The sequence below is a fragment of the Clinocottus analis genome, unplaced genomic scaffold, assembly GCF_023055335.1.
Source record: "Clinocottus analis isolate CAN_PGR_092001 unplaced genomic scaffold, fCliAna1.0.p SCAF_6, whole genome shotgun sequence".
In the NCBI taxonomy this organism is placed as follows: Eukaryota; Metazoa; Chordata; class Actinopteri; order Perciformes; family Cottidae; genus Clinocottus; species Clinocottus analis.
Genome location: NW_027176218.1, coordinates 15,809,162 through 15,837,077, shown reverse-complemented (window position 1 = coordinate 15,837,077; position 27,916 = coordinate 15,809,162). Strand labels below are relative to the sequence as shown.

Sequence of the window (27,916 nt, the reverse complement as noted above, 5' to 3'; positions counted from 1 at the left end):
TCCGCATTACATACAATGGCACAATCTGGAAACAACGTGCGCAAAAGAACTCCTGACAGTGTCACAGGCCCGATCTAGGGCACGTTTTGGGTGAACTCTATTCTTGCAAATTGGAGCAAGACACAGAATTCTGAGCGAAGACACAATATCTGCAGATATTGGCTGTGATCTTGTGTCAACGTGGCATGAAGGAATGTCAGAAGAGCTGCCAACCAGTTCAGTAGGCTGCGATCCACAGAGGCCATCTGCCTTACCCCTGAGAAGAAGAAGCCCCTGCCAGGACAAACACATACACTCACACACACACACACACACACACACACACACACACACACACACACACACACACACAGATATAAACACAATTGCAGACATTTGACAAACAGGCAAGTCATCCGTCACACCCAGACACTGCTTGCACACTTGATGTAGCTGACATTTGCATGTCTCTTTCCATCGTCCTGTCTCTTTCCATCTTCCATCTATTGCCCCCTTCTCTCTCTCTCTCTCTCTCTCTCTCTCTCTCTCTCTCTCTCTCTCTCTCTCTCTCTCTCTCTCTCTCTCTCTCTCACACACACACACACACACACAAACACATAACAGTGCACACTTAAGCAGAGAGGTGAGTTACCTAAGGGCTAAAAGTAACTATGGATTTCAAATCCCATTATGTAAAAGCTCTCCTATGTGTGACCACAGGCTATATATGTACTTTTTAATCCAAGACAAAAGCAGTAGTAGTTTTTCCGTGTATCCTTTCACGAGCTGAGGGCGAACATAACCGATGCGCTGTCGCTTTATAAAACAGTTCCACTTTGTCGGTTTCACTAATATTCTGTGAGACGGTGTGTCTTTAAAATCTATTAAAGCCAATAATAGTAATATATCATTGATGATGACCAATACATGCAGGCAGCAAATGCTATAAAGTCCTCAAACTGTATGAATTGCTATAATAAATCTTTTACAGCACCTACAGTAGTCTTCGCTCAAAAGAGTTGGAAAGCAGAAAATGGATGCTGAGATCACAATTTCTATTTCAACTGGCTTACAGTTAAGATGCATTTTGATGGAAAATACAATGTGTTGCACTACAGACTAGCTCTGGAGTGTTCACAGCTGAAACACAATAGCTATAAAGTGTGTGACAGCTCCTAAAAGGATTGTTAGAGGGATAATAACAGAGGGAGGAAGAAGCTAGAGGAGAGAATTAATCTAGCTTTCTGCTCAGGCTTTAAAGTTGCTCTGCGCAGAGAAAAGTTCTGACTCGGATCTGACGATAGTTCGTTTTGGATAAATAGCCACTGTATCGTGGGGCCAGAGAAACTAATCAATGCTCAGATGCTATCTGCTTAAAATGTCGACAGCGGCAGTTCATGCAATTTAAGCCAGATCATCCTGCTCTGTAACACGGAACAATCCTCTCGTGATGAAGAATGAGAAAGGATAACGATTATTTTGCAAAGTAAAAGGGTTTAAAAGGCACTTAATCAAAAAATAAATCAGAGCTCCAGCACTTAACATTTAGTTGACTATCAAATCTTTGCGGGGAGCAGTGCAAGACGCATTTCTTGCCTCCCTCCTGCTTGTTGGTGTCTTTCCCAACCATGTCTCTGTGGTAATGGTGGTGATGATTTTACAAGGCTCCATCTAATTAGCTTGTTACAGAGAGACTAATCAGAGCCAAGGCAGATAATTAGAGCCTATCAGCCCTGGAACGATAAATGAAGAATGTACTAGTGTGTGTGTGTGTGTGTGTGTGTGTGTGTGTGTGTGTGTGTGTGTGTGTGTGTGTGTGTGTGTGCGTGGTCAAAGATCGCTCGTGTGTAGGGGCATGCAAGACTGCACGCTGCATGTTCTAAGGCTGCAAACGTGTGTGATTTCTCTCTGATCTGGTGAGTTAAGAGGGAGTGGCTGTGAGCGATGCCCCATGAGCACCAAACCGACACAACCTGCCCCACCTGACCGAGACAAAAGATCTGATCAAATAACCGGGCGAGGCAGAAGGCTCACAGGCTCCACTGAATTTTTCAAAGACAAATATGCTTTCTGCTCGCTCAGTGCGATGAAAAGCCGGTCTATACTGTACGCTGCAATCTCATAAGTATAACAGCATCTGCTGGATGACTAACACAACAATGTATTGCAAAAGAAAGTGGATGACAGGAGTGCACTGTGTGTTTGGCCACGGCTCAGTGACGACAGTGAGCGTGGAGAGTTTGCATGTGTGTGCGCGCCAGTTGCGCGTGTGTGTGCGTTCTACATTTCTGCAAGCCTGCCTGTTGATGTTTCCTGCTGTTAATCCTCTCCTTGGGTAGTTGCTATATAAAGCTCCTAAGTGGCTTGCCGGTATGAAAAAAAAAAAGTTGTCTCAAGTGCTTCTGTGCACACATGTACACTGCCCACAGTGCAGAGACACTGAGTGTGTGTGTGGGAAGGGGATGAGAGGAAACAGTGAAGGAGAGAGGCACAGATACAGAAACACAAATATCTACAGAGGGAGCGAAAGAGACAGTGAGGAGGAAAAGACAGCCAGCGTGGAGGATGGAGTATTGTGTGATGCTTAGCAATAAAATAACATTACAGAGACGAAAGCACAAGGGAAGCACAACAAACAGCGGAGCACAACAAAAGATGCTGGGAGCATCCATGTTTGGAATGAAAACATACAGAAGCAGAGCCCCGACCACAAGAGGAGCAAATTAGGATAAAGAACATACAGTAAAATTAATATTGGAGGGTCTTCTTATTGACCCCTTGTTCCTCCTACGTCCAATGAGGGAGGAAATTAAGATACAAATATTTCTATGCGGAATTACATAAATTGTGTCTGCAAGCATAAATACCAATGGCCCGTGAGAGACATGGAATTTCAGTGGTGCTTTTCTAGCAGCGAGTGAATGGAAAGTGAAAATCAGCTCAATGGGGGTGTAATAAGGTACATTAACCGAGTGTTTGCAGTGTTAAGGAGGCTCTATTCTAAGCCCCCCACACCCCCCTCCCACCTTCCCCACCCCTCCTCGTGCTTAAAGCAGAGTGTGAAGCCGTCAGCAGGAGATCAACACGCTAAAAGCACCGGGGACTGAAATCTATTAACTCAGGGATCCCGACACCACACACCCTGGACTTCGCAGCTCAGAAAGGCTGACACACGTATCATGTAAACACACATGCAGGCATTTTCAACCCAGAACAATTAGGAATGGGAGACATCTTCAAGTTCTGCACATAATTTGTACTCCAAATGTGCATCTCTGCAGAAAATGCACATAAAAGTGTTTGATAAAGCGGCCTGTTTATGTGTCTTTTAGGAACTACGCGTGCAATCAATGTTGAGGGTTAGTAAAGGAAGCTGCATGGGCGCCAGTGAAAATGTAATGGTGGTTACTTTACTTTGTAGCTGTTATTTATTTAGACTCTTTTCAAACTTGGAACAACTTGGAACAGTGTTGCCCTTCTTGGACAGAGACCAACAGAATTTGTTGCTGAGATCACAAAGAAAGCGCCGCAAGAGAGGCACACATTAGCGTGTCCACCCTCTTATTTGTTTAAATCACTACTGATCAAAGCCGGAGCCGATAAATACCTGTGACGACTGCAGAGTCATTGGTTCTAGGAACGAATGCCGATTGTAACCTTTTCCACGAAAGACAAAAGACAGATGTCAGTGGGTGTCAGTGGTTCCCCCCAGTGGGGCGCATGGGGGCATTTAGTGGTCCCCAAACCTTCATACCATCTTTTAAAGCAAAGGAACAAACACTTTCAAAATAGCCACCAACACACTGAAGACAAAGCACTTTTGTGGAAGAACAATTTGTGACTTTTGTGAGAAAATGTCCCATTTACTGCAACACAATTGGAGCTAGGGCTGCCGCCACAGCTCTCACAGTAGCTACTAACTCTCAAACTATTGCACTTCTACAGCAGGGAGATAGAAACAGACACAATAATGGAGATACATATATGGATAAATGCGTGACTGACCAATCCAATAGACAGCAATGCCAAAAATTGGCTATGGAGAGCAATGTAGAAAACACCAGAGAGCCACACAGCAGTAAGTACATATAAGCCCCAAACTAATATTAGTGATAAAAGGTTCTTCCACTAAAGTTGTTCAGCATATCTTTAATCACAGATTTATGCTAGGGGTAGCTCAAATTCTTTTCTGTTGCGCTCATTTTTTTTCTTGCATTATAGTTCAGCCAAAAGAATACAAAAGTAATTCAATCCATTTTGTTTTATTGCCTTGAGCAAGAAAAATGTACCATTCACTTCTATTCACTTGCAGAAAAGAGGAGGATTTAGAGAGGAGCAAGTGTTCAATGGAGATATGCTGGCACTGAATATAGTCTTCAGGGAAAGGAAATATAATTAGCTGAAATGTGTTAAATTCTATTTAAAACAAGTTTGGCATATGATTTTGTTGTATTGGGCTATGGATTTGCCTTTGTATACTCAAATAACTTGCAATATATATAACGTTAAATATCTTCAATTCTGCCCGCTACTTTCATATCTGTGAGACATTTACCATCTAATTCTTTACACATATAGTTTCTCTGGAATTCAGAAAATATCTATTGCATCCCAAGGAAACTAAACATGGCGACGGCTGAGCCGGCGCTTTGCAATCGATGAGTGAAAATCCTGGATCATGTTTCTAAATCCTACATTTAGCAAAAATCTAAAACAATCCTTGCATAATTACAGTTTGTTCAAAAACAGAGAAGCTGAAACTGTAAGCTGAAAACAACATTCCATTCATTAATGTTCAAAGTAAAACCTCAAGCTTTACGTTGTTCAGCTGTACCATTCACTCAAAGATGCATTTATATTTGACCAAATAGTACAGCAATAACGCACAAAACCAGATTGTTGATAACGATCATATTGTGGTACGCTGCATGAGCACTAACTTGTTGAAAACATTTACAGAGCCATAACAAGCTGGATAATTTACCCCTTAATATCTGCCTAATAAAGAATAAAGAATCCTTTAAAAAGAATCTGCAGAAGCATTTGTTAGCATGCAGGTGATACAGGATGTCAGGTGTGCAGCTCAGGAAGATCGGCACATCAGGTAATGTGACTCATTTAAATACATTTCTATTTTAGTTTTTTAAACAACGGTTGTTTAATGACTGATTCCCATTCCCACTGTTTAACGGTGTACGCTGTTTTGACAGTAGAAAACAATACAGGGCCACATTTCCTTAGTAGTACTTATTGTGTGTTGCTCTCCAGAGCCACAGAGGAGGACAGATAAGCAGCTGCACATTATGGAATTCTCAATGAAGAGCCTATATGAATTATACTCTTCCCACCGTGGGATCCTCTATCAAAGGCTTAAAACCCTCGTAAGACTGCAGGCTCTGCCTACACACTCAGCTCTCACACAACGCATGCAAGAACTCTCAGGTAAAAGCATTCCGTGTTCATTCAGTAAACTCGGCGTCCCTATGGTGTAAGGTCAATACTTTGTCAACACATTGTTATTCTGTCCATACCAACTTTACTGCATGTAATCTCACTCCCTGACTCTTAGGATTTTGTGTATTTCGAGGGTCAACTATTGACTAAATGTTCAAACGAACCCTACATAAAGATTTATTTCATGAGGTTTTTTCTTCTCAAAGTCCCAGTGAAACAGTGTCTTCAGCCTGTGACTAATTCCACAGTGAAACTGAATATTTGAGCAGTGCATAGTTAGGAGAGGGATTTAAATCAAATCCTTTGCATTTGATTGGACCACTGAATGGTCCAATCAATATCACGGTTTAGCGCGATACGGAGCCACAGACGACTGGAGGGAGGCCGGGTCGCCATTCATCTGCATGTGCAGCCTGCACTGGGGTGAGACAGAGCATTTAATATCTGCAAAGTTTCCCTTGAATGAATTAAACTACTAGCTACTATGGTCCACAAAGTGTGGTTTTATATCACCGGTCAAGATATACTGAGTTCTCTTCTTTTTTCTTCTTCATATATTTGGCATTTAAAAAAGATAAATGAACAATTAACGAAGGGACAAAGGATTAAAACTGGGTTGTTATTATTATGTGTTTGTTTATGCACGATAAAGGTGTTAACAGCAATAACATTAACAGTCCCATCAATTAAGTGCCCCGGTGAGCCTTCAGTGAGTGAGCATGCTCATAACCAAAGCGCTGAAACCGGCTCACCTGATGGAATGAAGCCATGTTTAATGTTCTGTATTATTTTCCTGCTTCGACTAGTTAAATGTCGGCTGTGAAAAAGACATGAAGATTGAGATTCTTGTCTGAAACAGATTAAATAATAGATTCTGCACCGTTTGCATCTTCACACTAACACCTGGGTGTGCATGCATTGCCTCTGACATGGAGATTGTGCCACACAAAGCTTGCTAAGTAACATACTGAAGCAACGCGCCGACCAGACTTCATTTGAACATAAACCGACAGAAGAGAGGAGAAGCACAAATACATCCATGACGAGAACCTTAGTCACTTTGAAAATGACTCATCAAACTCCTGGAGGCCATAAAGATGAGGATACAAATTTGCCTTACTGAGATAATCAAAATGTCATGTCTGTACTAAAAAACATGCCTTCTTCCCTCCATTGTGTGGAACATTTTATGGGGTTTAACCGAGAAACCTCAGTCAAATTAATATACTATGAACACATACGCGATACACTTCAAGCACAAACCCCCGGTCCCTAGAGGTGCGAACAAATAATGGGGCATTAGTTTAGTTGAAAAGCCCGCTGTGAGGAATTGTACTTATGGCATATTGCATTAGGAAGACTCCTTTTTGTCAGCAGTGTTTGTGACTCACATACCAAAACAATCTGTGTCAAAATGTAATCTTCGTGTGTCTATATATTTGCTGTAATTGACTTTGGAAAATGTAGCCTACATTTTCCAAGTATGAAAATGTCCAAATGTGACAGAATAAAATGTAAAACATATGATGCTTTGAAACTTTACTTAAAGCATTGGTATTACCATTAGATGGAATCATTACTACAATTGCACTGGCACACCAATATAGATGGGGGGTTGTTGCTTTACAACATAGTAATATATAAGTAATATAATATATATTTTGCCTACATTGTATAGAATGCAAGACATACAGTTATGAAATGCAGTTCATGTATTCCTTCAGTGGTTTCATGGAGCCCTACAGGGTGTCTGGAAGCAATAACTTAACTATTGATCAGGAACCTAACTGAACATCGAGATAGTTTAAGAGTATTTTTTTACTGTGAGCCACGAGAAATGTATATTTGGCATCTTTGAGCTAAAAATTTCATACCATCTCCTCATAACATTTCTGATGTTTTGCATTACTTTCAAGTCAATAGCTGTCAATGGAGCCAGTTCCAATTTTCCATCGCACCAAAATGTTTGGCTTGCTTTTAAAAGGAAAGTGAGTCATGCCGCCGTGGATCTTTTTATGTTACAATCGTCATGCGGCAAATTCCAACACACAAAGGCCTCAGCTTCAGGAGAAGATCTATAGTTACGTCTGTTGTTAGGGTTGGTCGTGTTGCTCATGTCCTACATTAACGAAGAACACCTTATGTGTCATTGACTCTAACAATAAATGTTAGAGAAAAAGGTCTGATCGTGTCTGAAATACAACAATGACAATACTTGCTTTACACAAACACTTCTGCACTGAACTGCATGTATGGAAGACATACTTCTCTTCATTCTTCAAACTTTTACATTAACTCGTGTGCCAAACAAACAAAGGTCTGTCGCTCGGTACAAACATTCCATGCTTTGCCTTCGTGTGCTGACCTCAAGGTACAAACAATAAGCTGTATTTATGATCAGACACCAAACTCTTTTGACATCATATTGACACTTATGACAAAGATTACCATGTTGCACCTCCCCCCATATTTTCCTCGGCCACAGTATGTTGCAATAAATAGAAATGAAGCATCACACAGCTATCAGCCTTTTCCACACCAAATGCTCAAAACTGTGATTTTTACTGAATGTGCCAAAATCTAATTGTATATTTGACTGAGACATTAATGAAAAAATATCCGCCCGAGAAAATAGCTGCCACATTGCAAATTTCCACATATATGCGGCAACAGTTATAGTACCTTCTTACATCAATAAAGATATGTCAAGAACGTTGATCGACGATTGAGTTTTACAACCAGCCTCAATCACAATATGTGGATGAATATAGATTGAGGGGCGTTTCTTTTTGCCAGCAAACCTGAGCAGATCAGAAAGGTCTTCACTAATTTGATTGATGATTATAAATTGGTAACTAGGAAAAGTAATTGAAGCAAAGCATTGACAACTGGTTTAATCTTTTGCACATAATCCAATTATCTAAGATAATGGTATTATTCTTGTGTAAAATAATAATCTTCCAGCACTGGCTACAACGGTCAAACATTGTAAATATAATGAAGTAAAAAGTAAAAGGAAATACTAAAGAAAAATGTAAATACCACAATATTGAACTTAGTTACCTTCTGCCAGTACAGTGAAGTTGTGCAAGTTATTTCCGGCATCCAGGGCATCCCAAATTACACAGGACAAAACTCTCCCAGTTGAATCATCAGCACAAACAATACAAACAACATATTTGAACTGAACATAATGAATTCAGTTGTGATACAACCCACTCACCACCTCAAAACGCCAATATTATGAGTGGAAACATATGCTATAAATACACAAAAACCCACTTTAAGGTTAAATCTCTTGCAGTATTTTTGGGGGCGACGGTCTGTCTGCAAGGAGAGCAAACAAACAGGACTTCCAACCTGTAGCCTGCGGGGCCAAGCGCTAATGTTGCACAGTATATACAGCATTAATATGTCCCAGAGCAGGCTAAAGTTACACAAACCAGGCTAATGTTTTCCACAGCCTTTGTGCTAAGCTAACATCGAGCTCCACACATCCCTGACCTTCAGCATGTCTGCTCTCTAGATGCTCAGAGATCATGTTGGTATTGATATTCTTATCTGCCTCTGCCTGTAGGCAGCAATGCATACTAATTCCCCCCAACTGTCGCAGTGTTCATTTAGTGTGTCAAGTTGGACAATACAACTGGTGACAAACCATCAGAAACGCAAACAGTAAAGCCTACACAAAGCAGAAGAGTTGCACTGACTCACATAAAAACAGGCTTAATAGTCCACTCACCATTTCAGCAAATGCTAAATATACCATCAAAGCCAGCAGGACCCAGTGCCCCCAACAAATCCATATTAGTCCCACGGCATAATGAGGGCAGTAACAGGTTGACTGTTGAATGAAAGGTAATTAGGTTTTCTGAAAAACTAAAAGAAGACACAATGCTGCAGTATACATTTCTTCAGGCAAGTGGCTTCAAAGTTCTGAGGCCCTGATGGCTCGACGGTCTTTTACCTCTTATCTAGACTTTGAAACAGTCGAAAACAAAACGATTATCACATATATTCTTTAAAGGTACTGTGTAGATCAGCATGTTAAATGCTCCCTTTCCCTATCTCCATATCTCTCTTGTTGTATAACATTAACAAGAAAATATTTGAAGATGAAATCTCCATTCTATAAATGTTATACAGCTCGGTTTTCTTTGAGCTCTTGTTGGGCAGGTGAAGGTAAATACACCAATTGAACGTTTTAAATGAAATTAAAGTGACAACAAGTGACTGCCAGTGTGTGGGACTCTTTGATTTTTTCTCAAATGAAACTTGAGAGAAATAACTGTAGAAAGGTATTAGGTCTCATTTACATAAGCACTACATTAGTAGTCAAGTATTGTATCTTCACAACTATCTGTGATATTGTACATAATTAGATCGGCCTGTGAAGTACGCTCTCTGTTCTCCAATCTGCGATGGAACAGTGTAGCTGCTATCCAAGCAGACACTTAGTGTAGAAATAATATGCACTCATGCATACGTACAGTACGGTGCACTCACCCACCCACCAACCAACCACCAACTACACTACAAAAGACATGGATGTGCAACGGCAATACAAAGTATGCAGGCATAATTTGTTGTTTTGCCTTTCTCTCTATTCTCTGCATGTGTGTTCATGTTTTCCCAACTGGACTATACCGCGTGTGTACATTTGTGTGTTGTGTACTGCTTGTGCTGTCAGAGTATTGAATTGGGTCTTGTTTGTGCATTCATGTGTGTTTGTGGGCTTTCACGTGTGTGAAATTGTCTGTGCCTGTATGGATGTGCCTGTGACGTCAACGTGCCATACTTTTTGTATGTGTGTGCGTGTGTGTGTGTTTTGTGTGTTGACTGATGAGTAACAGTGGCTGTGTACACGTGTGTTTGTCTGCGTTTCCAGCCGAAAGCAGATGCGTGAGATGCTCCTCTGCACCCCTGAGCTCAGACTTGCCTGGGGTTAAGTGGAACGTGTGCGTAGGGAGTTCAAAGGAACCCAACGCAGTTCCAGACACAAAAAAAATGTCCTCAAGGAATAGTGAGTAGTGTTGGGTTTGATGTTCGTGAAGGTCGAAAAGAGAAGGAAAGAGGAAATGGCGATTGAAACCATGTTGCTCTCTTCCATCCCAGGCAGAAAAGTGCACTGTTCATACCAGGGGCTTTCATTTTGTCATTAGTCTCTATCAGCACCCGTCTGTTAGTGTTAGTGTGTGTCAGAGTGCTATCTTTCTCGCTCCCCCTGGTTTGATGATGGAGAGGTAATTTCAGCTTTATGACGGTATGAATCTAGTCATGAGGACGTGAGAGCTGAGAGCGTGCGAGGGAGAGAAACAGTGAAACATACTTTGTGTGTTGCTCTGCATGGACATAGCACAGCACACATCTGTGCCTTTTCTCTGTCTGCCTTCGTATGATCGTGTGTGTGGAAAAATGTGGGATAGGGTCCAACTCCTGCCGCTGTCCCCATCACTGAATGGGCTGTTAATAGAGAGTAATGAGGGAGTACTTTCAGAGCAGATGTGCCCTCCCCGAAATTCTGTTTTACCCCGAGACTGTAAAGCTGACCCAAGCGAGACATCAGCATGCACGCAGCCGCTCCCTCGCTCTGATTAAGCTTTGCATGTGGTGCGGGATTTCGAACGGTTTGTTCGCTAAGTTTGCCTAACGCTGCTGTACCCCAGGAAGTAAGAGTAAGTATCATTTCGACATAGCACCTAGAGTCACATTAAATGACAAAAACCCTGGTGGTGTCAGCCAGGCCCAAAATCTGTTAAAGGACCATCTTCTTCACTGGAGTGTGAAATTATTTTAGCTCTCTGCTCATTATAGGATTTTAAAATGCATTATAGTTAGGGCTTTTATGGTGTGCCGCGGCATTAATTCAATTTGCCCCATTCACGCTTTCTTATTATCATGCTCAGTTCAAGCTACAGGGGGAGGAAGCTGCTGAGCAGTGCTGCCTTATCTCTAAAGAATATAAACTACACTACCCAGCTCAATCAGAGCCAACCCAGACTGCTCCATCCCTCCATCTACTTTTCCTCTGTCTCCCCCTCTCCTTTTCTCCCAATGCTGCTTCCTGTGGCGACCCCCATCTCTCTTTCCGTCTTACATTCCTCTCTCCATTTCCTTCTGAGTTGGTGATTGATGGGGGTTGTCCTTGGAGCCCTTTCGATATCTTTCCATTGAAACTCATATATAAGCAAAGAAACACAAACACACACACACACACACACAGCCCATGCACAGTTAGAGACGCAAACACACACAAACATGCGCACAGCTAGACCAGGGCCAGGCAGAAGCAACAGAGGGAGCCGTGCAGATTTAATGGGAAAACAAGCAACGGTGTAGTGAGACAGCATTAATCTATCACTGAAACCAGAAGCTAGGTCTGTTTGTTTAGCACCAGAGAGGGAGGCATTCTGGGAACACCCTGCACCATTGACTGTTATTGCGCAAAAGTACAATAATGTGTTGCATTACTGCAAATGTATTTCTGCGGAAGTACACCAGATTATTATGGCGCAGCATACTCCGACAGTGTTGCTCCAATGCAAACGCAAAAAAATAGAACATATGGGTTGTCCATTGAGTGTAATACACACACACACACACACACACACACACACACACACACACACATACGTGCACACAACATGCAAGGCACCGCACTAGTCACATGCATTAAACTGTAACTCAGCATGTGACCGCGGCATGGCTTATTGGTAATGGGGGGAAGAGGAAGAGGATGAGGATAAAGTCCTCATTTAGATATCTAATCCAGTGAGCAGTCTGTCCTGTGAGGACCATCATCTCCCGTCATTAACAGCAAGATTAAGCAAGATCAATGTTTATCACCCACTGTGTGAGAGGGAAACCAAGTGTTAAACGCCTCCACCGCATCACGATTTGTCACAATGTGTTATCTGAGCTACATAAAAAAAATTCAAACATATGTAAAGACCAATATTAATCAACTTTAATGCCCCAAATCTGTGATAATATTCACATTTACATTGGATGAACATGATCGCATATTAACATCTTTATTTTAAGTAATGCTCCCTCCATCAGTCGGATTTACTGTAAATATACGGTGATCTCGTATTTAATTCAGAAATATATATTATCAACCTCGTTTAGCCGAGTTAGGAATATAGGGTGAAAAATGCCGGCCGTTCGTGACAATGTTTTCTGTGTCACGCAGCTGCGAAGTCTGTTGTTCTTCCTGCATCCAGGGAAATAGTTCAACAAAGGTTTGAGGCAAGGAAGAACTACAGAGTGCTACTTCAGCTCAGCTTAGGTATTCGTGAGCCACAATGCCCTCCAACACGTCTGCTGGATGATGTGGAAAGAATCTTCTATCCCGATTTTGTGTCATTTCATATCTCAATAACGATGAACATAACAAAATAGCATGTTTTCTGGTAATTAAATACATAGAGAGCATGTTTTCTGGTAATTAAATACATAGAGAGCATGTTTTAAATGCTCACATGGTGAAGACAATTTGTGCATGTGTGAAATAAATAAGTGTTCATAGAAAAAGCACTGATTATTTTCTTATTTTATTGAAAGATTTGCAAAATTATCAGATTTTTTGAAACATTTGAGTTAGTTGGTGTTTGTTTTTTTTATCAACAACGTTATTGTGTATTGCGACATCTTAATATATGATTTTATCACAATAAGATTCCACTGAAAGACACATTTTGGCATATTTTCACCTTTTTTTCACATTGTACTCGATGAATTTAGGATTTCTTTTTTCCAAACCAGAGTAGTTGATGGTTGGAACAATGACCTAAACAACCCCTACGTTCTCAGTTAATATAAAAGCGCTGTTGAATAATTTTTCCAGTGGATTACGTTTAACATCAGCATGAATTGGACATCCACATAAAAGGTGGCAAATTATTCCTTTAAGACAGGCTGAGTGACTCATTTGTAACTTTGAGCGCATAATTATTCATGTGGCTAACCGAACATTTAGGGACAGATTCTCAATTTAGTATTTGACAGATGCAGCCGTTTCTCAGTCAGCGATATCCATCAAAACCACGTTAACGCTCATTCAAACAATTCATTATTGAAATGACGTGATTAAATAGAAGCTGTGGTGTCGGGCAGAAAGGGCAGGAGTAATTATGAGTCGATAAGTTGTGAAAAATGACGTCCAAACACGCTCTTTTTCTTTGTTTCATTTTGAGTAAAACGGCTTATGAGGACTGCTGCACGCTCTGTGCACTCAGTTCCAGATCTTGATCCTTAATGTGTGGCAGTGGTGCGTGTCTGTGTGTTTCCACAGCGAGGCTGGCACCACTAACGACGCAGCAGCATCCTATCCCATCCTTCTCAGCACATCATAAGACTGTAGAGACCATATGGTCTGATTAGTCCACAGAATTAAGCCCTACACTGTCGAGGCCGAGAGAAAGATTGAAAGAAAGCCATCCACGTTCACGGGTTTAGTTGAGAACGGACACAAATTGGGAGCTGGAGCAAAAGAAAAACCTCACAGACATGATCCACACGCACACCCCGTCAAGTTTGGAAGAGCATAAGAAACATAAAAGCAAAGAACATATAAAAGCATGCGATAAACAGTCTGAGCCAGAACACAAAACAAGCAAGAACAAAAATGGTCTGTAGCCTATGTCCTTCTTTGTGCTGTTCAGATCCTCTGTTTGCATATCTTTCTCAATCTGCAACTCTCTCTCTCTCACACACACACACACACACACACACACACACTCAGAGTCACATTTGATGAAATGAAACAACCAATGCAGCCCATGCTCTCTCCCGCAGGCTCATCAGCCCGGAGAGGCACTACATTTTCTGTGCATCAAAAACACCTGCTACTGTAATAAGTCATCCTCTGGCTGTGATGGAGTTGTCGACCGTCTCCCTGTGTCCTGGAATTGATTAGATAACTGAACCATGAGATGGACGTCGTCTTCAAACACATTTTCTAATCTGAGCTGCAGTCCCCTTTCCTTTTTCCTTCGACAGAGTCTTTCTCTTTGCCAGCAAAACTAAAAAGTCTGACATTTCTCGCAGTCATTTTCATCTTTTCAACAAAAGCCACGCTCATACTGCAAATTACTGTTGCGCAATTACTGCAATTTCTGCAATTTGCACGCTTTCCTCCGAAGCAAAGTTCGTGGCATGTCAGAACATATCACTCGGCAACTTAGCCAGCCATGTGATCTTTTTTTTCCGGCATTAAAAATCTCCTTGTTCACAGTTCACCCAGCAAAGCTTTCAAAGTTGTCTGCGTCCTGTGTGTTTATCAGTGCCTCTTTTGGGCCACCGAGAGCGGCGCTGCAACCATTGTTATGCTCAGTTAATTGGACCTTTGGGTACAAAAGGTTGAGAAATTCTACACCAAATAGATAAATAAGCACAAGAATTGAATTCCCATGACATATTCCAGCGCCGGCTCCAATTTTCCCTTGCTCATTCTAGCGGTCTTGTCTGAAAGGCTGATTCATTAGAGTGCTTCGGGGAAGTTCCATCAGCCATTGGACTCAATCACACACCTACCTCTCTGCAAGTTTGTAAACTATCAGCAACAGTTTGTCACAGCCTGTTCCGCGACATATAAATTGTTGTTTAAAGTGATGTTTTGTGACTGCGAGCAAAACAGCTCTGGCTTAATCAATAGCACAAAATCAATTCAGCTCTTTGGGGAAAAGCCACAGAGAGGCTACCGGGCATGCAAAGGTAGAGCTCAAACACACGTTTTAAATGGACACGGTAAATGGCAAGTGTGGAGGTGACAGCCAGTCGAATAAAATGTTCCTATGTTCATTACAAATGATTTCAACACGGTAGAAGAAGATGAAATTACTTCCACGAAACCCTCAAACCTCTGTCTCCCACTCCGTTGGTGTCAGGGCATCCTGGATTAGATTTTATCAAACCAAACCTTCTCAGTTGGCGATAAGCTCATTGTGCAATGAGCAAGTCGTCCTCATTTATCACACAGGTACACACCAGGTTCCACTGAGGCATCCTGGGAATCTGTACCGCTGGAGGTCAGCAAGACATTTACCTGACAGCGCCTGCCTCCGTGCAATGTCTGCAGTTGACAATGTCTGTGGTAATGGGCATCAATAATGCAGACCCTTGGCCAAATAAAAACTCCGTGTCACCATGACTGTCCTCACAGCGCTGTGCCTTATGCAGCACTTACATCTCCTACCACGCCTCACACACCAATCGTAATTTATTTAGGTCGAGATTTCTGCTGTAACGAGATATGCATCGCATAAACAGAATGACAGACATATACACTGTGCACACTTTTTACATCTTCAGCTGTATAATTATGTTTTGGACAACTTGTCCTGCTCTGACATCAGCATACACGCACACACACACACACACACACACACACACACACACACACACACACACACACACACACGCACACACACGCACACACACACACACACACACACACACACACGCACATTTTCCCCCCTGTTGTAGTTGATCTGGTGTTTCCGCCAATTGGATCTGCTGTGAGGGTCAATGAATCATGCAGAGCGGACATGACTGATCCCGTCAAATGCAGTGTCTGTCATTGTCATTATAATGTCTTGATAGAACTTGGTATATGCCATCAGGTATGCTCATTGACTCACGGCGGTGACCTAGTTTTAAAGCCACTGTTACCCCTGCCTAGTGTCCTCCCAAGAAAAAAACAGAACAGCAACAGCGTCATTGTTTCAAATGCGCAACAATGACATACGTTCTATGTTCAAGTGATGGAGCCCTCGAAGAATCATGACTCGTCAGGCAGAAAGTGTGACGTTGTTCTGGAGCCACAAAGGTAGGAGGTCGAGCTGTGAGTCACACTGTGAGGTGACAGTGCACAGTAAAATCTCTCCCGGCTGCCAAGCGTGTGGGAAAACTTTAGTGGCCGACCCAAAAAATCATGCAAACGTGACGTGCAAAGCCATTGTTTGGTTAGACTTTTTGACTCTAGATGTGGCGGCCAGCTCCCAGAGGAGGACCAGCTCCATATGTCGATAAAAACAGCTCATTCGAAGGTAACAAAAACACAACAATGTCTTATTTTACTAAAGAAAACACATTTAATAATATTATATTCCATTTGTACAAATTCCTCCCCCTGAATGCTGCACACTCTTAACCCAAAACACAATCTTCCCCTAAAGCTAGCCAAGTCAGCAGTTACTTGTAACGCTTCTAAGGCACAGACAGATAATGTCAACCTGCTGATAGGGATGTCAGATCACAAAATGCTTACGAAGGACGACGACAAACATCTTATTTTGACGGGTTACCTTACATAACAATGATCCCAGTGAACTCCAACTTTACATATGTCTCAAAACTCTGTATTGGCAGCTGCCCTAAATTAAGGTATCGTTTCGGGTGAGATCCCACAATATTCTGTCTTTCTATCGCTCAATCTTTCACTTTCTCTCTTCATGCCATTCAAAAGGGCAGGTCATACTTTTTCCCTCATCCCTCCCTCCCCCATCTACCCACATTTGCCCACCAACAATCTTCAGACAAATATGAGCACACATTGCCCTTTTCACATTTGTACACCACTATATTTTTCCCAACCCTTCCCTGCAGCCATCTCCTCCACAGACCAGAGTACATGCACACCTCATTCCCGTCCTGCCACCCAAATAGTTTCTCACTTTCCGCCCTCTAACCGTCTGACAATTATGTTTCACCAAGCTGACCTCTCATCAGCAGTACACGACTCCCTGCCTCTGATCTGGCTGCCCTTTACTTATCTTCAGTCAAGCTTATTGGCACAGGGGGAAAAACAATCTCACACAGACATGCATTTAAACACTCCTTCCATCTTTTTTGGCCTCCGTCCTTCTCTGTTTTTCTGCAGGTTTTTCGCCTTTGCCTCGTTCAACCTTCTTGATCTTAAAGCCGCGCTCTGTGACCATGCCCCCGGCAGTACAGCTTGTCCTGACCTTTCTGTGCCCTGATAGTAGTGCCTTGTACCCACTTTAAATACCTCTTCTACATTTGCAGAAGAGCAACTTTCCTTCCGCCCCCTGCTCTCTGTGCTTAATCCCATCTTTAAAAAAAGAGAAACTGTGGCACACACCTCCCTTCCCTCCTACATGTCATCAGATACATACTAGGACAATAGAGAAGAGAGGGCTGCAGGGATGTTGCTTCGATATATCCATTTGATATCTCAGGGACCACAGAGCAGAAATCAAATGCTGCAGGCATGTTACAGCTTCACAGCATGTCGTCAGGCAACACATCTGAGAATCTCTGCTGCAGGGAATCTGGCTACTGAAAGGACAACGATAACATTTAACACAGGAACAGACGGAAACACAAACAAATTTACACAACTCCATTTGTACATGTGGAAAAAATGCTCCGTGCATATGCACATGCAACCACAGATACTCTCACACACACACACACACACACACACACACATAAGAAAGCATAATCCCCTGAGGCATTATCACTAAATTGAATAAATGCAGACAGCTTTTTGTGGAATTGTTTTCTACTTAAACAAACAGCCCCACAGTCACAAATTACAAACAGAAATGAGATCGGGTCTCTTCTCAATTCATTTCACATCAGAAGAAGAATATGCAAATATAGTGTGTGTGTTTGTTTGTGTGTGTGTGTGTGTTTGTGTGTGTGTGTGTGTGTTGGGGGGGGGGGGAGGAAAAAAAATATGAAAGGGGAAATTGGATTAAAGACAGCATGAGGCGAGATGCCGACTATGAGACGGAGACAGGAGGACAGAGTAGGATGGAGAGAGAGCAGAATACGGTTCCCTGACAAACAGGCTGAGACGAGGTGATTACCACAAGCTGAATGCCACCCTGCCCACAGATACCTAAAGAACAGGGAGAAACCACTACGACATCCCCCACTCCAAGTCACAAAGGACTGCACCACTTATTCAATACTCCTCCTAAACCGTCAAATACCATTAACAGATTCACACTCAGGTGCGGAGAAAAGGATTCTTCGGGTGGGAGAAACCAAAAGCAAAAAGCTTTTGGTTTGCAAAAAAAAAAAAAAAAGCACCAATACAAATCTAAACTGACGTCCTTTGTGGGCCAGCAGAAATCCTTTACAGGAAGCGCTGCAGAGGTCCCTCACTCCCTCTCCTCAAAAACAACACCACATAACCAGTTTCTGTGAGTCATGAGTCATGGCCTACTTCCACTACTTTTTTCCTTCTCATACAGCTGGTTTGATACACAGAAGCTGTGTCGGAAAAATCTCACTTCATTGTTTTCTCTTGGGATTATTGGTGTACTGAATATAGATTAGCAGGTAAATATTTCTCCAACATTAGCAGGGGATCTAGTCAAGGAGAAAGAAGGAAGACTTCCATGGGCCCCTGAGCCAGATTGACAAAATCAGATGCATGAGTGAGAGGAGCAGTTCCAAAGCTTGTCAGGGGTCCTGAAATCATGTCTGCACATGCAGTAAAGTCCTTATTATGTCTTATTATGATCTTTTACAGCCATGCCATATACTCTGATGATGACTTACACAACCTCCTTTTCCGATTGCGTAAAAGAGTTCGGAGCACAGCGATGATTAAAAGGAAATCAAAATGAAGGGGAAATGTTTGTTTTGTTTTTTGCAAAAGAGAAAGTAATTCCTAACTTTGTGGGTGTGATTAAAAAGTAAGTGGTGGAATGAATCAGAGCGCAGCGATGGTAATATGTGATATGAAAATATTACTTCAGGAATGAGGGAGAGTAAAGAGGAATCACAAACTGGTTAAGCAACGCCATTGTTTTCCACTGAGTGATCATATGTGACAACATGTTGCGTGGTTGCATTAAATGGTCGATTTCTGCAGAAAATGGCAATCACGCTGACGACTAATTGTATTAATATGAACAGATATTAGAGATATGGTGAATTATCTGAATTATATGCATGGCAATAAGAAGCAACCACATTCAGTAAATGCAGGCCTGCATATCTTTTTAGAAATTAATGACAAACTGCATTTTCTGGGTGAATTGTGTTTAAACTACTTTGTCACTCTATCCTGATCGTAAAACATTTTGGCATATGTAGCCCATTATAACCTTATTATTTAACATTTATTCAAATAAAACCTTTCAACAGGGTTTTTGATTAATACAACAAACTACAAAAGACGGCTCAGTGTTCAAACAAATCACATCTTAGAGGCAGGGGGGGAAACCGAGGATGGTAAGCACATTTTATTTCAGGTAAGTATGTCAATGAGGATGGACCCCATACTGAGAGTAATCCAGTGCTCCTGCTCCATCCCCCACTTATCTGCAGCGTGCCAAAATAATTCATCTGAGATATCGAAGTGTCAAACTAGACTTTTTAATCTCCATTGGAACAACACAAATAACCGCTCTTCTGATGGCTCTAATCATAACGACCGCAAACGTATTAACATAAGAAAGCCTCGCACCACTGTGATTTGCATTTCATGCCCACATTAACCAGCTAATGAACACATTCACTTCCCATTTAGTAAATCTACATTCACCAGTTAATAACCACGGTACTCTTTTCCCCCACACAGACTGCAGCGCACAAGTGTGCATTCTTGGAGTTATCCAGGAGAGTGAACATTAGGAAGTTGAGCCTGTTCAAAGAAAATCAATATGGTGGACATTTGCATACAGGAAAGACTAAATGGCTTCATGGTAATTGTGAAAATAACGGTGGTGGTTGTAATAAAAGTAGGAGAAGCTGTGATATTAGTGTAGAAGAAGAAGAGGATGAGAAGCTCGATTTTTCCCCAGCATTGGTACATCTGTGTTAAAGTGAAAGTGACAGTACACATAAGGTGTGTGAATGAAATGAAAGGATAACAATTAGAGTAGAATAGGTTCTACAAAGAAGCTGCAAAAAAAAAACCAACCCCTGAGTGTACTATTACAAAGGCACAGGCAGTGCCTGTCTCTGATAGGCATAATTTAAAGTCTAGTTCTGGTTTTTGAGGCCACGGTTTGTCCTGCTGTGACTCTGGCTTGTGTAAGGGTGTGCCTATTATTTTGTCACCCCCCACCCCCGTGAAAAATGTAGTAAATACTGCTATGGTTAGCACTGAATGCCACGGACTTGAATATTCTTTGAACTGCTGGCAGACTGCTGCCTGCAAGTGTTTTCTGTTTGACATGCAGCAGGTGACTGTCAGCACCACGGACAGCTCTGTGCTACAGAGAGTCCACGGTTGGGAAATAAGTTGAGAAGATACAACACATGGGGCCTTATTAAAACTGTTGTTATCGTGCCTGGGGTCAATTTCAGTGTGACTGTGCAGTCTCACACTTGCATACAAAACATACACCTACAAAGACTCACATATAACGACTCGCTCATTTGTTTCTCTTTATATGTGTCTAGGAAATCTTTTATTTATTGCAACACCCAAGCAAACCCACAAGCAGCGGTAAGAAGCAAATGCACAAGAGAGATTAGGGTTGAATCTAAAAAAAAAAAAGTATTAAAAAACCCAAGCTAAAATGGACCCAATCACTCAGAGAGATGTGCATGCTGCAGGGATTGGGAGTGAGACAAGCAGAAGAAAGGCCTGTCCTCCCAGACTCCCGTCAGGATTCTGTCTGGAAAGCTGTAGTCGCAGGATAAAGAACATGCCATGCCTTTGATCAGGAGAGGAGATTTTCGCAGGTGAGAGAAATGGTAAAATGGAGGAAGGTATATGAATATGTGTCAGGCTGGAGTGGCTTATTTCTGTTAGGCATGTGCGAAAAAGAAAAGAAGAAAAAAAAAGACGACTATTCTGACTATTTTTGCTCTCTCTGAAAATCCTCCCGACACCCCATTGCAAGAATGTGTCCCAATCAGGCATGCAATTACAATCTAGAGCATGCTGTGCAATGGAACAGCAGCAGGCAATTCGAGTAAAAACAGTGCACACCATTTCCTGCACACTGCGCAGCTCAATTACAAAGCAAATCATTTTGATTTCTTGTTTTTGTTTTCTTGTTTTTAAGCAGTCTAACTTCTGGAGGACAACATATAACTTGAACTATTGATATGCAATAGTTTCACCTGATAGCCGCATTTGAGAGGTTGCCTGGCTGTGGAAGTGCTAGACTTCAAATCCCCGGGACTAGAGTGAATGAGAGGAGGATTAGAGGGGTAATGCCAGTAGATGAGAGGGAGCGAGGGTCGCAGTGGTTTGCCACTCTGCAAGGATTAGCTCTGAAAACAACTTCACAGTCGCAAACTCTGTCAATCAAGGGCGTACACTGCACCTGACTCACAAAGACCCTTAAACAAACGGAAAAAAAATGAAGGACATATCAGCCTGCTACAAATGAGCTTGTAATATTCACTCAGAATTGAAATATCTCATGCACATCATAATAAATTGCACACACCTTTTTCTAATTTATGTATGCATTGTTGGGGCTCATATTCCAGATATGTGGCTCACTAGGTGATAACGAGGCACACCTGTGGAATAAATGTGCTACAACTGTCAGCTCTGTATGGTGTTATGACAGATATGTCAGGCCTGCTGAGGGGCTCTACTGATGAAGGGGGATGTGTATGTACAGATGGCAGAACAGTTTTGCCATGTGGTGCATGTAATGTGCAGCATGCCATTAAATAGGGCATCAGCCCCACAATGCAAATAACTCCTGGGGAAAAGAAAGTGAAAGGGAGAGGGTGGGGGAGGGTGTACATGACCTAACTTAAGTGCAGATTAATGGAGGAATAATACACACCTCGTTTATCCTGAATCTTAACAGTGAGCTCCAGGAAAGGCTCCGTCTCCCTATCCAGCCTCCTGCTTATCGTGATATCTCCACTGTCGCGCCCCACGGTGACCGGAGAGCTCTCTGACTCCGGGGAAACCAACTCGTAAGTGGCTGACGGAAACCTGGTGGGACTCAGGCTCGTTATGACTGAGCCGATGCTGGCATCTTCGGACACGTTGAGGGAAACCACCGTGCCGGGCTCAAGTAAAGCCCTCGGGGACCGTCCCCCTCTTCCTGACCCCGCTGGTTCAGCGGGACGCGTGGCCCACCGCTGTGGCGCCACTGTCACCACGACACCTTTGCTGGTCAGAGGGAGCCACCCGTGATCTCTGGCGAAAGCATAGAATGTGACTTTAGAGGGGAGACCCAGGATAGAGTCGACCAGCAAAACTTCCCCGGTTTTCGGGACAACATAGAAACTGCCATTTTTGGGGATGGATATGTATGTCAACTCTGCGTTGTTGCCGCTGTCTGCGTCGCCAGCCTGCAGCCTGTACACCACGCTGCGGAGAGCCGTGGTGTCGTCTAAAGTTATGTGCACGGCGTCCGCGCCGCGAAAGGTCGGCTCGTGGTCGTTGGTGTCCAAAACGTCCACTTTTACCGACGCGACCTCGAAGACGACGGACTCCGACACGCACGTTTGGCAACACAGACCGAGGCTCAGCAGGTATTCTGAGCGAGCCTCTCTGTCTAAAACCCTGGAAGTTTTCAGCATTATATTCCCCCGCTTGTGGTGGGCGAAGGCGCGGAAATCGTCGCTGCCGTTCCCATACAGTTTGAAGTGCATCCCGGAGACCGGGCACCATTTTTGCGCGTTGATGCGCCTCGCCGGAATGCTCAGTCCGTTCACTTTCGAAGCCGGCGGGGAGTTCTCAAAAACATGCCCGTGAAAGAAAGGCAGTCGCTCCTGTGTCTGGTGTCCAGCAGCCGGCGTCAGAAGGCAGCAGAACAAAACACCCCAAATCATTTCGGCGGCCAAGTTATGTGCCCCTCAGGGGGGGTTGGTGGAAAATCATTAAAAAAGAAAAGAGACGCACTTGATACACATTTCCTTCATAGTTATCCACGGTGCGATCCTTCCAGGAGATCCCCCCACCCCCCTCTCTCTCGCTCTCTCAACTTAGAGCGCGCTCATCCTGAGAGATCCGGCTCCTGTCTCCGTGCAGCGCGGCTGCGTGCGGGCAGTCCACAGCGCTGCAGGCAGTTGGCTGTGCTCGCACCCTGCGTTCAGCACCGGGGCACCGGACAGCGCCAAGCGCGGGGGCGTGGCGGCGCACGGGGGCACGGAGATTCCTCGGTGAACCCCACCCTGTGTGCTGGCCGGGAGGGTGCCCGCCTCAAACCTCCCCACTGAGCCGGCTGAGCCTGTGCACACGCACGCAAGAGCCGCTGTGTACCGCCGGCCGCCACAAATCCGCGCTCAGCGTGAAGAAATGTGGACAGGGAGAAAAATCACTCATCCCTCCTGTCCGGAGAAAAGTCGAGTAAACACACGGGCTGTCCCTCAATTCCACGCTCCGTCTGGAAACTAATGCTGCTCCAGTAAAGCATTTGGGCTGCCTTGCTCAAGAGCACTTTTACAGTTGGTGTTGTTGAAAGAGGAATTACTAGTGCACTGCACACATCTGCTCCCTGCCTGTCTGAGGACCTGGATCCATGACCTAAATCCCTCTTGAAACTTTGTGACAGTTCTTTTTTAATGCTCTGCATTTCTGCAAATCACAAGTTAACACAATCACGTTTCCTTTACAGCTTGAAAAAAAACAACAACACAATAACAAAACAAATCTGGAAAACACAAAACGTGTAAATGCAATTGCTGGGATCTGGGCTGTTAAACTGTGTAAACATTATGATTTAAGACAACCTGCGTGTCTCCAATTGTCTTTGCAGTAGGTGCTATGTGCCCAACAGAGTTCACATTAACATTGTCCCCCTGATTGCTCTTCCTTTCGCTTCCCACTCTGCTAGGTTGCAGAGCACTCTTCACCTAATCTGTAGGTGTCTGCGGCTAATTCCCACCGACTGAACACTTCCAATTCCCCTCACTTCTCCGCTAAGTCAGAAGACTAAATATTACACGGACTTGCAAGGCTATGAATTGTCAAAAGAGGAGGAAATAATGGGCTGGAGGGCACGGCTGTGCACTCTGTCTCCCATGGCATGTCAACCTTTACTTCAGACGTGCATGGATCAATATTCATATGCATTGAGGGTGTGATGTTAGGCCAGACCGGTAATTCAATGTCATTCCTCAGCTCTCACATTGGCTACATCTGTATTCAGTTTGGAAACTCATCAAAGCTCCTGTTGAAAGATCCTTATCAATTTGCCACACCAATCCATCACTGCAATTTTACCCGAAACCACTCTCCGCAGTAAACTGTTCTCTTCAGGCAATAACTCCGGTAACTGGCGGTGAGCCCCCAGACAATTTTGAATCACAGCCTGCAGCTGGAGCACAAAGCTCATATTGGTTGATCGCTTACATGATCCAAGCAAGCTGTGGGCTGTGTCCCCGCAACGCACGGGCGACACTCACCAGTGTTTTCACAATCTTTGATCTTGGAAGAAGGCATTCAAAAAAAATATGTCCACCGAAACAGCCTCAGACCAAAATAGGACAGGGAGGGTGTGGACGGGGAATGACCGAAATGTAGCATTTGAGGTGGAATTGTGAAATCTGAAATAGGCACTGATCTGACTAACGGGACCTCACATCCTTCATTCTGCTCTGTAACTTCTCTTTGAACTTCCTAAGTGCGTTCATGAATGCAAATCAAATCCTGTCTTTTATCGTGTTGTCTCACATGGTGAAATTCCCCGTGACCGCCAGCATGGGAGATAGCTGTAGCAGAGGCTAATTTAATCACGGGGGCCAGGCCAGAGTGTGACAGATAGTTTACTTGAGGGTTGCAGCAGTCATCAACTGAGAAGAGACGCCAACATATACAGCACATAAAACGAACCGAAAAACAAAGCTAGAATGAATTAAAACATTTTTTAAATTTTTTTTTTAGATCATGAAACGGTCTCATCATCCATCTTCTCCAACAGATGACTGAGAGCTGCAGGGCATTAAAGGAAAGCCATCTAGCTGAAGAAAGCGGCCGCGCAACATTAGAAAGCTTCATGCTTACTTAATGAATAATTGACCGAATCCATTCCCTTCACTCAAACGGAGGCAGACGTAGTCTCTGAAGGCAAATCTTGAGGCCTTGTAGCATTTGAAACATTCTACCTTTGCTTGTGTGCTCCTTAGAGACAAGGGAAGATGGAATTGGGGGAAAGGAGGTCCCATAATGCACCTTTCCTGTTCTGCAAGTTGCGGGTTGTCCATCATTCTTCCTGGAAAAGCCGGGTAAAAAAAAAAAGAAAAAACAGGAAATGATGGAAGGTAGCGTTAAGAGGAATTGGCACTAACATCAGTTAATAGGCAGCCTATCCTACAGAGTTAGTAGACTGTTTAAAATAGACTGTTCAGCAAAAGTCAATGAAATAATTGTCCAAAACAGGCAGATTTATTAAAGAATGACAGGGCGATTAATGTGGATGACTAAGCATCCAGCCCTCTGGTTGCTACTCATCTGTGAACATTCATAGTGAACATTTATGGAACTCTTGCGCCTCACGTTCCCCCGGATGAGCTGCAAAGAGCCATTTCTGGAAGCACCATGACAGCTGTAGTGCCTTTCATTGTATTGTTGTATATGAGCCCCTCAGGACATTTTCCTTCATCACAACCTGACGGCAAAAAGCATTTAGAGGAGCTGGATAAATATAAAGCCATTTCCCTCATGTATTAGGCACGGCTAATTAGATTTGATCTGTGATCCCCTTAAGGCTCCTACCACCTACTGTAGTATTTAAGATGTGCTGTAGAAACCAAAACTGTTTATAAATAGAGGTATTAATTATGGAGCAACGTGTGCAACCAGGTTCAGAATTTCTCTTCACTGATAATAATGCAGTAGAGGTACCATCTGGTTTGGAAAATGTCAGTTGTGCGGAAAAACAGCAACAAACCAAACCATCTAATTACCGAGCATCTCTTTAGCCTTTTGCTTCGAATGCCACATCTCATAAGAGAGGATGGTTGTTTATTGAAAGACTCAGAAAGTACAACAAAATGAGAACAGAAACTACTTTGAAGGGGAAAAAAAGCCAAAAATAATGTAATGTTTAATGCATGGCCTGTTGTTGTGATAGAATCAAAATGTGTAAACTTCAGGGCCACGTCTTTCTCTGAAGAGCACTTTATTATGATGAGTGGAGCCTGGGGTTGAACCCACAGAGATTAGCAAACTAATGAATGTTCATTGATTTCAACAATTACGACGTCCAATCGGCACATCAAAAGATTTCTCACAGGATCAAAAGACACAAGAGATGGTCATTGAAAAATCAAAGAAAATGAAAATGAACACACCTCAGATTTTTTTTTTAATATATATATATTTTTTAAAGAGGCAGCAACGATGTTCTCTTTGAAAAGTAGTTTAGAGGGTAAGAACATAACCTCGTACGCATAATGAATCTCCTCAATACTCAGTAAATTACCCCGGCAAGCCATTAGGCAGGTTTCCATTACTCGGCCAGTTCAAGGCGATGAACTAATAGTGTAAATTCAATAATGTGATATTTATGAGGCTGAGGGGATTATGAGGGACCCATTTGGAGGAGAATCTGGGTAAAAAAATAACTGAAGGCTTCCAGAGCCAAACAGACTTAATCATGTCCTCAGCTGTGGCAGCATCTCTAATCATTTACACGTGGGACCAAAATAAGACAGCTCGTCCCCTCATTATTAATGCTTAGACCACTGGATCCAACTGTCTGATCTTCATCCTCTCGTCTTATTCAGACCTCCTCGGCCTCCATTTCTCTTTGTAAATCTGTGACAACTGGCAGCGATGACTCAGTGTCAGAGAGATTAAAATATGTTGGTGGTATTCCCTTCTGTTTTAAGAAACCCTGCCTCGCTCCTTAACTTCTTCTGTGTGAGCCACTGTTAAGTGGCTTCTTAACAAGAGCGGGACTACATATGGACCTGTTCATATATCATACATTAGTGCCCTCCAAAAGAGGTCCCTTATCCAGGAGAGGGGACCTGTGGTTAATCATCACTGTTGTCCAGGGGGGGGGAGGCTTTACGCACTCAATTTAGGAGCCGTTTCCAGCAGGACCTCTCGTTCACAGAATAATGAGGGGCTTTTAAGCAGCTCCCAGGACCATAAATATCACATCGCCTGCTTCTGAATAGGCCCTGAGAGTTTGTCATACTAAATAAAAGCTATAAACACTGCACATTCGGAATGTGTAGTTACACTTTGAGTGAATGTACTTATGCTGTGGTCTATCTTCAGCTGTAAATATAATCTCTCAACGGGTTTACCGTTGTAAAATATATACAGTGAGCCTTATAGTCTAACGCTAACTATCGTTTGTCGTCTTTCAGGTGACCAGACGTTACAGTTTTAGGACATTTCTGTGTGTTTATAACCACGACGGCGCCGGCATTGCGCAGGTCCTCGTGGTGTCACGTGACTGTAGTTCATCCTGGAGGCTGTGAAACCTTCTTCTTACCTTCTTCTCGCCTTCTTTGTCCCACGTATCGTTCCTCTTTCCAGTCTGTCAAATATGTTTACTCTACATCCTCCATTACCGTTTCCTCCTGGCGCCAGCTGGGCTGCAGTGGAGGATCT

At 43.0% G+C, this 27,916-nt stretch overlaps 1 protein-coding gene across 4 annotated transcripts in view; it reads right to left on the bottom strand.

The window, feature by feature from the left end:
* The window catches only part of LOC137804306 (neural-cadherin-like), an 84,068-nt gene extending 56,153 nt beyond the window's left edge, over positions 1-27,915 (bottom strand). Inside the window, exons 1-2 of one of the 4 annotated variants that reach the window (XM_068603464.1) lie at positions 27,798-27,915; positions 25,453-25,559 (exon numbers count right to left, since the gene is read on the bottom strand). Coding sequence is in view for 1 of the 4 variants with exons in the window: in XM_068603461.1 (XP_068459562.1) it covers positions 22,179-23,178 (1,000 nt within the window). In the remaining 3 variants the exon portion in view is untranslated. Of the gene's footprint in view, positions 1-22,178; positions 23,283-25,452; positions 25,560-27,797 lie in introns of those variants that run through there. The other 3 variants (XM_068603462.1, XM_068603463.1, XM_068603461.1) reach the window with 3 other exon arrangements.
* Position 27,916: the final 1 nt, after the last annotated feature.